The sequence below is a fragment of the Watersipora subatra genome, chromosome 5 (assembly GCF_963576615.1).
Source record: "Watersipora subatra chromosome 5, tzWatSuba1.1, whole genome shotgun sequence".
Classification (NCBI taxonomy): Eukaryota; Metazoa; Bryozoa; class Gymnolaemata; order Cheilostomatida; family Watersiporidae; genus Watersipora; species Watersipora subatra.
The window spans coordinates 28,399,550-28,412,951 of NC_088712.1; the positions used below are offsets into that span (position 1 = coordinate 28,399,550).

General features: G+C 33.9%; 1 protein-coding gene across 1 annotated transcript; it reads left to right on the top strand.

Annotated features, from left to right (window-relative positions):
* Positions 1 to 756: 756 nt before the first annotated feature.
* On the top strand, positions 757 to 13,402 carry LOC137396830 (probable G-protein coupled receptor B0563.6). The gene is made up of 6 exons (XM_068083141.1): positions 757 to 1,385; positions 6,853 to 7,024; positions 8,548 to 8,744; positions 9,829 to 9,987; positions 11,131 to 11,222; positions 13,038 to 13,402. Exons 1-6 carry the CDS (start codon positions 910 to 912, stop codon positions 13,181 to 13,183), a joined length of 1,242 nt encoding a protein of 413 aa, XP_067939242.1. The 5' UTR covers positions 757 to 909; the 3' UTR covers positions 13,184 to 13,402.

Sequence of the window (13,402 nt, forward strand, 5' to 3'; positions counted from 1 at the left end):
TTGAACAATCGACTGTTTGTGAGTCTCTCGAAGATTAAGTATGATGTTGGCTTAGCCTACTGCAAGCAGAGGCTGTGCGTGTTTCTAGTGTTATACAACCAATGTCTCTGTGATCTTGACTGAATATGTCGGAGTCCAGTAGAAGGGGAACCTCGACAGCTGGAGACCCAGTTGGATAGAGCAATTTGAGGTTGATGTATTTTCTATCACCACTAGTGGCCTTTTTTGGGAATTGAACCCTGACCTGTTGACCTTGCTAGTCAAGTGTTCTAGATTACTAGGCCATGGCTGCTCTCTTCAGATGTAACTATAATATATAGAGAGGGAACATAAGGGGAAGAAGGAAAGGAGACTGGCATTTCTTCCTGCTTTAAATAATTTCAATGCTCATTAAGAACTCTTCTACCAATTAACCAATCACGGATCTGCTGGACTACTAGCAAAACGAAAATCTTTATAATATGATCTATATTTCGACCTTGAGGCGCTGCTGTCTCTATTAAAGGAAGTAGTCGGCCCGTACATTGTTTGTTTCTGATTGCAGCGGTTGCGTGAAGTATCTGGAACGGATAGATAGCAGGTGGGTGGGGACTTGTCCCACTCCATGATCAATACAAGCTGCGTGACATGAAGACATGAATAGGAGGGTTGTTAATGAGTAATTGATGGACTGTTGAATGCCGTTACCCCTCGAGAGATTTCTTCTTCATCCATACTCAGATATCTTGTCCCGTCAGACATATAGAGGAAATTAAATCAAGTCAACCAGGACTAGAAAACAATTCTGTCTTTAAATAAAATTATGTCGCCATGCACGCAGGTTTTTTTCCTATAATTTCTTGCAACTGCCATTCAGACCTTTTAATCTGATACGACAGAAGCGCTGACTGCACAAGCCCGGAGTCAGCAATGGAAGCAGCACGTTACGAGAACATCAACTTCACCGTGATAGAAAATGGGAGCACGACTGATGTCATGAATGATGATAGTGGCGCTTCAATCGAAACTGCGTATATCACTGGAACTATAAGCTGCATTATCACTCTCCTTGGAGTTATTTTCAATGTGTTAAATATCTACGTTCTCGTAAGCCTGGTGCGAAAGAGGAAGAATCCACCAAATACATACTATTTGTTGATAGCTATGGGTGTAGCTGACTTTCTTGTAATGTTCTTTTACGGTTGGTTCACGTACAGCGTATATACTAGGAAACCACCACTCGACTTCAATGACCTCACGGATGAGCACAGTGACTATTATTTTTTAATGCTTTACCTTTGGTACTTTCCAGTAAATCCGTGTTCCTTGGCCTCTAATTGGATCATCGTTGCGACGACTGTCTTCCGATTTCTTGCTGTTGTCTTTCCTCTGAAAGCCTCGAATCTGTAAGTGTGTTATTTCGATTTTTTATCAGTTTAATCATTGTACAGGTTACGAGTCTAAACGCTTGCTATCTCATGATCTCTACACTTGACAATCTGTTCACGGAGTACTTTGACTGATTCAACTAATTTAAATGGTTATTCACGTTAACTTTAAAATGATTTCGTCAGAAAGCATAAACATCTTTTTATCATGTCCCATTTTGTTTGTTGTTATATGTTGTTACAGGTTGTTATGTTGTTATAGGTTGTTATGTTGTTATAGGTTGTTATAGGTTGTTATGTTGTTATAGGTTGTTATGTTGTTATAGGTTGATATGTTGTTATAGGTTGTTATGTTGTTATATGTTATGTTGTTATAGGTTGTTATGTTGTTATAGGTTGTTATGTTGTTATAGGTTGTTATGTTGTTATAGGTTGTTATGTTGTTATAATGTTAAGGTCTGAATGTCAGTATGTTTCAAGATTAAGATCGGTAAAACTTGAGAGCATTTAAAATGCTTAAAAAAATGGTGTTTCTAAAAACGACGTCAGTAATCATACTTCCTGTTTGTCCCTGTCGTTATGGCATCAGCTTTTGCATTCAAATCGCAGTACTATGGTTCCCTATTGATATATATTTTATATTGTATTTGCTCATGATTGTTTGCATAAAACTTCAAATATAGCTTCAGCTACATTGCTGTATAGGTTTTAAAGGATTTAAAATTAAGTTGGTTAAAAATTGTCTCATCGTTTTCCTCTCAACGCTGTGTAAACATCTAAACACCTGATGCCGATGAGACCATATATTTTATATACCTTTTATAAACAATATGCATGACTTCTGACATCCTTTTAGGAGAAGTCTGGGCATATATTTTTCTTCTGAGCATTTGAACTGCCACCGAGTTTTTCCGATTTTAATCTTGAAACATCTTGACCATCTAAAACAAAGAACAAAATCTCAAACGCTAAAAAATATCTATACTTTGTAATAAAATCTTTTAGAATTTTTATCTAGTTCTCTACTAATCTGTATATATATTTCTCAAAGTTTGTCATCTGTTGTTGGTTTTCTGTTTTCGGTATGTCTAGCTATAGCTATTATTAGAATCTTGGAATGAAAAGACCGTACCGGAAAAGATTTGGTCTCTGACCCTCCCATTCACCAGTCTAATTTCTTACTAATCCAGCGACACAAGCTTGATGAATTCATTAGGCAATATATGTCGTTATATCGGTGCAAATATGCTCCAATATTTGCATTTGTATAACTAGCCACTCTCCATGACGTTACGTTACGTCATGGTGAGTGGCTAGTTAAGTAGTTAGCTCTTATTAGTGAGTTTACTCCAATTAGCCATTGGCAATGTGCCAGGCTAATGGCAATTGGCAGACAACTACATTACCTCTGACTATTACATCATAAGCTGATTTTTAATACCCAAGCAATGCCGGGCATTCCGCTGGTAAATATAAAACTCAAAGTTTGTCTGTATGTCCTTCTGTATGTTCGGCTATAGCTATTAAAATCCTGGAATTAGAAGGACGCATTCTGCTAGATTTGAGCTCACAAAGATTGCGACCGCAAGTGTCGAACCGAACATTTAACCACCAAACTACGCTGTTCTTACGATTCAATTGCTTTTATCATCCACCGTATACCGTATGCAAACGGTAAACGTGCACTTTTGAACATTAACTAATCGTACCTTTTGTATTTGTTATTTTTTTAAATTGTTTAAAAACTAATTTTTTGCTACCATTATCTATTTTTTTTAATTTGTAATTTTAGAATATGCCGTTTAAATTTTAAATGTGCTGTTGCACATCTATTTCCAGCTTTTCGTAAGGTTAGATTGCTAAATCGGTAAAAGCTAATACTTTTCCCACAAAGAATTGTATTATCTCAAGTAGGAATAGCCTCTATATTCTCTTACCATTTGGTCAGACCAAGTACCAGACAAAAACAGTCCAATATCTCATTTTTACATTTGTACCAGTATCGAGAGGTACCAGTATCGCCGTATTCCAAGTTTTGTTGCATAGCTTCTGCTGGAACAGTAACCTTTTTTATACACCCACACTTCTATGCACAAAATCAATTGTTATTATGAATTCAACATATTCAGAATTTTTATTTTGCTTTCTCAGTTCGTATTAATTGTATCATTACCAAATCACTTTTTATTGTAATCGTAACAAAACAGGCTTAATTTAGCTATTACTTGCTAATGATTTCGCATTTACATTTAAACATGTTTATAGTTCTTTTATTTTCGTTTTTAATTAATTTTAATTTTTTTTCTATTTATTTGACCTGCACAAAACATTTTTCTCATGGTATGAAGTTTAAAAGTTGTTTGACAAAATTTGAAAATCTTTACAGTTGTTTTTATTTTTTATTTTATTTTATTTCAATTACGCAAAACACTTTTCTCATGATATGAAGTTTGAAAGTTAAAATGGCAAATGTTGTTATATGTTAAATACAAATCAATTTTCTATCCAAAGACTTCTTTTATTACCCGGGCAACGCCAGGTTGCATAGCTAGTCTTTACTATAATAAGACTCGTTGCCGTCTGTCCAAAGCCACGCTATATGCGAGGCGAAGCTCTCAAAGTCTTCCGTACAGAGCTGTGTCACAAAAAAAAGGCTTATGGTTTTAGCTTAATTTTAAAATCAAAATCAATATCAAAATCAATATCAACTGAATGTTTATTCGCAACTAAACTCAGTATGTCTGTCTTAGAATATAGCAATAAGAATCCTTTTCCATTGCTTGATAAGCTATTAGCCTCTTTGGCCTAAGGGCTGGTTCAAACTATACATGTATATCATAGACCTATAAACTACATGTATACTGTTAAGTATAGTTAATAGTATAGCTAACTAGTCTGTCTATGCTATATAGACAGACTAGCTAGTTAGTATGTCTATGCTAAATATTCTGTAAACTAACTCTAATATATCACAGTTTATTGGTATTAATCTCACAATAATTTAGTGATCGTCTGTGATAACATTGTTCACACTATCCCAAACCTGTCTGTGCTTACATCATTGAATAGTCTATAGAATAACGTTTGCATTATACAACGACATTGTGTTTTCATTCACAATGTCGTTGGCGAAACGCTTAGTCAAACAGACTATCATGAAGGGAAATGTAGATCAAGCAATCTGTGACAGCTAATCACCATCACCAAAGTAGTACACATCGCACGAACTGTCATTCATGTACGGTGAATCTTTGGCATAGTTTGACAGCTGCAATGTTACCCAAAATATCCATATTGGCTCGGTAATGCCATCAGTCTATGATTCATGTAGCCCACGAACAATCGTTGAGAAGACAACCCTGACATACTGCAATACAGTCTGTACCAGCTATTGTATTGCATCATGATATATATATATATATATCTCTCAAAGTTTGTGTATGTGTGTAGTTTCAGCTATAGCTATGAACATCTCGGAATAAGGAATCCATACCACAAAAGATTTGATCTCGGTCCCTCCGGTTTAACGCCTTACCAGTTCAGCCACACGAGCTTGATGTATTCATTAGGCGATATATGTCGCTATATAGGAACAAATACGCTATAGTTCTTCGTCACGACTCAATTTATGTATTGGTAATGTGCCAGAATATTAGCGAGTGGCAGGCAACTCTCATTACCCTGCAATCTCTCATTAACTGCAACGCCGGGTAGCACAGCTAGTACATGTATATAAACATGCCCAAGTTTTGAGGCTAGGAAAATTTTTTTTATCCACATCACATTTTATTCCACACTATTCATTATGAACTGTAAATATTTATTAAATATAATATTCATTTGCATTATTCATGCCCTTATAAGTATTTTAAGATGTTTTTTGAGTGTATGTGCATGCTTAACATAATAACAATGTTATTATAGGTGTGCGCCATTGATGCGGGGCAGTCTACTTATTCAGTTGGAAAGAGCACCGGTAATACCAACTAAAAGTTATATCTTAGTACTAATAAACACACAAAATGATAAACTTTGATGATTTTATTATAACTACTACCCTGGCAGTCTAGGAAGCTATGCGAAATTGCATGGTGTAATAAATATACATACAATTATTCAGGAATACCAATGAATTTTAGATTTAAAAAATGTACGCCCATTTAGCTATTAAAAACTAGCTAAATGAGGGCGCATTTACATTTTACAAATCTATATTCAAATCATATGAGACATGTTTCAATAGTAATAGATTTGTTGTACATATATAACGATAAATCTAACATATCTGATAAAGTGTTAGATTTTCATTTATTAAACTGAAAACTTTTAGAGTGTATGTGTTATGGAATGTTTGGCTACAAATGTCCACAAAAATCAGTTTCTATGATGATGGAAAAATGCTTAAAGTCAAACCAGCTGCAAACATGTAAATCTAAGTTTGCTTCAAATCTATATTTTGGTATTTTTATAATAAGCATAATAAATAATTATTTTAATACTGTGTCTATCTCTGCCACCATGTAACATGGCAGCCCAGGAGCATAGCATTATAATATAATAGTTGTATTGTTATTATATTAATAAAGCGATTCATTTGTGTGACACAGTAGCAATACATTGCACAGGTCTGAACATCATATTTGACATTTCAAACACGCGAAATCCGCCATTAGTTGTTTTTGTGATTCGCATGACAATTTTTTGCAGTTGCTCTCTACATTTAATGTCATAATCTCGCAGTTGCTCTCTACATTAAGCGTCGTATTTTTGCAGGTACTCACTGCAGTAAGTGTCATATTCTTGCAGAGGTTCACTGCATTAAATGTCATAATCTTGCAGCTGATCACTACATTAAGTTTCATATTCTTGCAGCCGCTCACAACATTAAGTGTCATATCTTGTAGGTGCTCACTGCATTAAGTGTCATACTTTTGTAGGTGTTCACTGCATTAAGTGTCATACTCTTGCAGGTGCTCACTGCATTAAGTGTCATACTCTTGCAGCTGCTCACTACATTATGTGTCATATCTTGTAAGTGCTCACTGCATTAAGGGTCATATCTTGTAGGTGCTCACTGCATTAAGTGTCATACTCTTGCAGGTGCTCACTACATCGTGTCGTACTTTGTAGGTGCTCACTACATTAAGTGTCATATCTTGTAGGTCCTCACTGCATTGAGTGTCATATCTTGAAGGTGCTCACTGCAATAAGTGTCATATCTTGTAGGTGCTCACTGCATTAAGTGTCATACTCTTGCAGGTGCTCACTACATCAAGTGTCGTACTTTGTAGGTGCTCACTACATTAAGTGTCATATCTTGTAGGTGCTCACTGCATTAAGTGTCATATCTTGAAGGTGCTCACTGCAATAAGTGTCATATCTTGTAGGTGTTCACTGCATTAAGTGTCATACTCTTGCAGGTGCTCACTACATCAAGTGTCGTATCTTGTAGGTGCTCACTGCATTAAACGTCATATTTTTGCAGGTGCTCATTAAATCGGATGAAGCTAGCGATAATTCTTATTGCTGTCTTCTCTCTGCTCCTGAACTCTCCTACTTGGACTACATTGCACACTTATACAAGATATGATGACAGAGTGCGGGTAACAGAAACTCCCATGTACAACAAGCTGAGCGCGTACTACGTCACTTACCATGTAAATCAGTGTTCACACCCTCAGATTTGTCGTGTAACGATTGTACTATTACCTTGCTAAAAGCAGTTTATTGAGCAAGTCTTTAAAATATCAACATTGATTAATTAGTTAAAAAAATTCACTTGTCTCATTAAAAAATAAAACGGCTCTCATGTAGATGACATATCCGTCTCTCTCAGATGTACAATTACTTCTCCAAGTTTGTTGTGGTATGAATATTGTGCCTAGCCAATCACGGCTAGGATGCTTATTAATGACTCCTTTTAAAAAGTTCATTAACTACCAACATTAGGCGGCAGACAGACCTTTATTTTATATCCATATCATGATCTTGCTCCTAAAAGTGAAATTTGACATTTGTATAGAGAATTTTCATGATGTTTCTCTATCATTCTTTTTTCAATGCTTTCATACAGTCTGTATCTCTCTGGCTGTTCAGGCTATTAATGCAATTACTGCCTTCAGGAATAATAGTGTAATAATAAGAGTAATAGTATAACAATAAGAGTAATAGTTTAATAATAAGAGTAATAGTTTGATAATAAGAGTAATAGTATAATAATAAGAGTAATAGTTTAATAATAAGAGTAATAGTTTAATAATAAGAGTAATAGTATAATAATAAGAGCAATAGTTTGATAATAAAAGTAATAGTTTAATAATAAGAGTAATAGTTTAATAATAAGAGTAATAGTTTAATAATAAGAGTAATAGTTTAATAATAAGAGTAATAGTATAATAATAAGAGTAATAGTTTAATAATAAGAGTAATAGTTTAAAAATAAGAGTAATAGTTTAATAATAAGAGTAATAGTATAATAATAAGAGTAATAGTATAATAATAAGAGTAATAGTTTAATAATAAGAGTAATAGTTTAATAATAAGAGTAATAGTTTAATAATAAGAGTAATAGTTTAATAATAAGAGTAATAGTTTAATAATAAGAGTAATAGTTTAATAATAAGAGGAATAGTATGATAATAAGAGTAATAGTATAATAATAAGAGTAATAGTTTAATAATAAGAGTAATAGTTTAATAATAAGAGTAATAGTTTAATAATAAGAGTAATAGTTTAATAATAAGAGTAATAGTATAATAATAAGAGTAATAGTATAATAATAAGAGTAATAGTTTAATAATAAGAGTAATAGTTTAATAATAAGAGTAATAGTTTAATAATAAGAGTAATAGTTTAATAATAAGAATAATACCAGTATCACTAATACCTACTATGTACAACTGACTAATAACTACTATGTACTACTGATAGCTATTATGTACTACTGATAGTTACTATGTACCACCAATAAATATGTACTACTAAGTACTACATACTACTTATAAGTTATACTTACTACATGTATGTACTATTAGTAACTACTATGTACTACTAATAAGTACTATTTATTACTCATAACTAATACTAATAGCAATTAACTTCTACCTACTACTATTAGCCCATTATCATTTCACACCTTCTCTGGTACAACCATCTACATGTACAACTATGATACTTTTAGGTGATTGAGATTTATCTCCCCTTCATAATCAACAGCACTCTAGTTGCCTTCCTCATTGTAACCCTCAACAGCAGCACCATCACAATGTCAAAAGCGATCCAGGATGAGACGGCAGTCGCGAGGAACAAGGAACGACGCAAGATCAGCATCATGCTAATAGCAATAGTTCTGTGGTTCCTTCTGTGCAACTTACCTGTGTGAGTATTCCAGTGTGGTACATACTCATCTGTATCGATGATAACTTCTGCTTTTTTAAATAGCTTGGATTCATTTGTGGCAACTGTATACAGGTACTTGTGTCGATCAGTGACTAAGCTGTACAGGTACTCATATCTGTCTGTGAGACAATAATAATTGCATAACTATGACATGCCTAGATATGTCTTTTTATTATTGCGGGTTTTAAAAGAGAAAGTTTTAATGTTAAAGAGCAAATTGCAAAGAAACTTGCTTGAACTATTTAATCACTTTTTAACAATTCTAAGTAAAGTATTATTTTTAGGCCTGTTGACAGTAAGTCAATTATGAGTGACATACGTTCTATTTGACTAGACAAAACATGACAATGCTGTTTCAGTTAATTACAATTCATTTAAATTTTTAATTTAAATTAAATGTTTCATTTAATTCAATTCATTGGTGCCAATGCAAGCAAAAATCTTTTACATCAACAAAGAATAGTTATCAGTAATCAGCTAGTTTTTTTATTTTAAGTGTCTTTTGTTGATATTATGACAGAAAACATTTATTACTAGCGTTAAGCTTAGCTTATTACTAGCCTTTTCATTTTTAAGCAACTCTGGGGGCTCAAGAGGCTGGTTCTCAGAAACCAGATGGAATTTTGAGATTAAATATATTTATTGACTTGGCAGAGGGCGTGGAACATATGCGTCTGAAGTTTAGATAAAATCAGACAAATGTGGGTTCATACAGGGTTTCCAGGCCTAACAAGCCCACAAAATGGCAGGGTTCTATTAATATATTATCCTATGTCTATATATTTGTATCTGAGTATTATTAAATAAAATTTTTAGCTTATGTCATTACAAGGAATAAAAAATGTTTAATTTACAGCTTTGATAACTTTTACAGTATTTTAAAATAGTGATATAAAGCGGGCTTATATCATAGCAACTAAGTACATGTTGTATAATGTTTCCGTCAAGACAATGCCCTAAAAACTCCTTCTTTAACGAATACTATTTGTATTTACTGGATCCTTGTGGAGACCGTGGACAGACTTATTACTATTTCCTTGTACCATAGAGTTATATTCCATAGAGTGGTTTATAACATCATGGAATTGGCAAAGTCTTCAGACCTGGTAGAGATTCAGAAAACACAACTCTATCAAGACTTTGCCAGAATTAAAGATCTTGGTCCGCTGCTGAATCACGCCGGAAACATCATATTTTACTGCCTATGTAACAACACTTACAGGTGAGCACAACTTCTCATAGCAACACTTACAAGTAAGCACAACTTGTCATCGCAACATGTACAGGTAAGTACAACTTCTAAAAGCTACACGTCCAGGTAAGTACAGTTCCTCAAAGCAACACGTACAGGTAAGTACAGCTCCTCAAAGCAACACGTAGCAGTATATATAGCTCTTCAGAACAGCATGTACAGGTAAGTACAGCTTATCAAAGCAACACGTACAGGTAAGTACAGCTCCTCAAAGCAACACGTAGCAGTATGTATAGCTCTTCAGAACAGCATGTACAGGTAAGTACAGCTCTTTATAACAAAGCATGACTAATATGTTTAAACAGATACGAATAATAAGCTTAATATTTCCATAGTGGTCTGCACTTGCCTGTCAGAGCTTTAGTAGCAACAATATGCGTTGGAATGACTACTTGAACCAGCATTGTCACTAAATGTAATTTTGAAAACGATTTTTACAATCTGAGTCACCAAATAAAATAATATTTCATGTTAATGGCAATTGGTGAGTCCCGTTTGCAAATCTCTGTTTGCGCCATTTTGAGAATGTTTTTTAATATCGAATGACTGACTAACCATGTTACTATTTCGGCAGTCGTAAACTGTCTAGTAAACTGTTAGCATTTGAGAGGCTTTTTAAACACAAAAATGTTTCTCTAATTTGTTACTAAGTTACAGCCAGCAGTGAATACATCTCTCAATTACCACTGGTTGTTATCGCGATATATGGCGATAACAGTGCAGTAAACTCCTCAAAAGTTTTGAGCATAAACAGAACTGCGAATATCATTTCCTAGAATTTTCTCAAATGCTTCCAGTCCAATCAATCGTGTAGCACAAACCTACTAATCTTCAAGATGAACTTACACACAATTTTAATAGATTTTATAAGAAAGTATCAGTATTTGTCTATAATTTGTGACTGTTTTTGATGTTTGGGTGATCTGACTGCCGGAATGTTCAAAACTAAAATTGACAAAATTTGAACAAGGTTAAAACGCTCAGGTCAAGTAAATGTGCGATTATGATGTCTATAATCGCAAAGAGGTGCAACTGTTTATCTGTAAATGTCTCTAGGTCAATAAACTTTTCATCTGGTAGATTACTGTACGCATATTGTCTTTTATTGTTCAGGAGGACTTTTATTAACACAATTCTCTGCCGAAAAAGGAACCCAATGACGGCGTCTCAACACACAACAATGACTCATGTAAACAGCCGACATGGTAAGGTTTGTTCCTTATTGAGATTCAACGTAGCGTATGGAATGACCGATGATAGTATTCGACAAATGAACAGGAAAAGAACTGAAGACGAGCTGTTAAAAAAATTAGGTTTTACATAAGTCGTGAGGCATCACTTCCTGCAGTATTTCACTTATCATAACAAGAATAAGCATAAAATCATAAACAAATTTAAAAGATTTATGCAATTGCATTGCTCACCCTATTAAGAAGTAATTTTATGGCTTCAACTTATTTAGCAGATGTTGTAATAAAAATGCCACTTGGATGTATGCTATAGCCACTGGTGAATTGTGTCTGCCACATCGATTACATTTGTAGTGCTTTTGCAGTGTTGTTCACTCGACTTTCTTCTACTTATTTCTTATTCTTAGCCTGTGTTCTGCATGCTTGATATTATAGTTTAGCTTCTTTATTTTCTTTGTTGTAAATACACGCTTACCAATTCTAAAACATGTATTTCTTGTAAAGGCAGCATAGAAAAGCTAATCAGCAAATACGCTAACAACAGCCATCTTGTAATGACTGACAAAATATTTTTAGTAGAACAGCAAAAAATATTTTAGATTTTTGATAAATTCATTCAAACTAAAAACTGCCTGCCTTCAGCCAACAAAACTAGAAATGTGGTTAGTTGTCAACCCTTGCTAAGGGTTTTAAGATAGGGCATTCTACTGCTTGCTATCCCGTCTGAGCTTTTATCCCCAAGTTGCATGTGATTGGTTATCAGGAACTGCAACAAATATTATTTGGAGTCGCCCATTCATGACTGTTTGTATATGATTTTTACTTAACTGACCATTTATTTTTATTTAATTCAAAAATGACTAAACACTGCAGGTTGACTAGTAATCAGACTGTTTATGAGTTTTCCAATCAAGTAAAAATGAACTAATATATATAAACCAAAATGAAATAATACATGCAAAAGTCGCAACGAAATAATACATATGTCAAAATGAAATAATACATGCAGGTCAAAATAGCTATTTTTTGCCGAACATACAAGCTTTAAAATAATTTTAAAAACCCCTTAACCGAGTTGATGCCTGTAGCGTTCTGATGCTTTTCAAGGGATGCCGATTCACATTTTGATTGATCAGTTTCCGTTATATTTCTTACGGAATAAAGAAACAGTAATAATGCAACATGTTGGTATAGAAAAATCATCTGAAATTCATTTTCGTCCAATTTTTATGCTTTTCTCGATTAGTAAAAGAATAATACAAGTTATAATTCACTGAAAATTCTTCGAAATTGTTATGTATTTTTTTGCCAGCAGAATGTAGTTACAGTTAAATTATTGAGTTTTTATAATGATTTGTAAGTTATTTAATATATCTTCAAATTGACTGATTATAATGGGTGCACAAGTTTCGAAAGTACAAGTAGAAATTCTTTGTACACCCAGAGTACTATGAACAAGCACTTATTGACTATTTAACTTAAAAAATTAAATCAAAGCTATTGTCTTCACTCAAGCTTCATGCTGTTCAATAGATTATGGCATGTTTTGCCAAGGTTATGGCAAGTATTCCCAAGTGAACACAACTCTGAAACAAGCACCTGGTTAAATGATTGAAGAGTTGCTGTTTTAGGCACATAAATTTCGGGTAGATCCTAGATGTTGTGATGTTTGAAATGAAACAGCTGTGCGCGTTGAAACAGATCAGAGCTCAGCAGAATCTTGTACACACTCGCTAGGACAATTTAGTTACTCCCTGTGACAGGAGGTTTTGCGTTATAAGAATACATTAAAAGAAGCTAGTTGATACAATTCCTGTATTATCTTCTTAGAATACGTAACAAGACTGCGAGAGATGCGTGAAGATGAATCAAAGTGTGACAGAAAAGGAACACCGGTAGAGTCATCGCCATTTATGAAGAAGGACTACAAAAAAATGGATGAGTCATCGGCGGATCTCATATCTGAAGAGCTGTAAATGCCTTCTTGCAAGTTTGAGATTACAAACGAGATCATGATCCCAAAAGCAATAAAAATGAATCTCCCCGAAGCAAATCGTGAAAATTACTGTTGTTTGTATTTATACATAGATATCCAATAGACTAGGCGCACACAGATTGCTAAAATGTTGTACCTTTCACTTGCTACAATATTGTAAAATTTTTCTAGGTACACTAATATATGCAGATTGATTCTG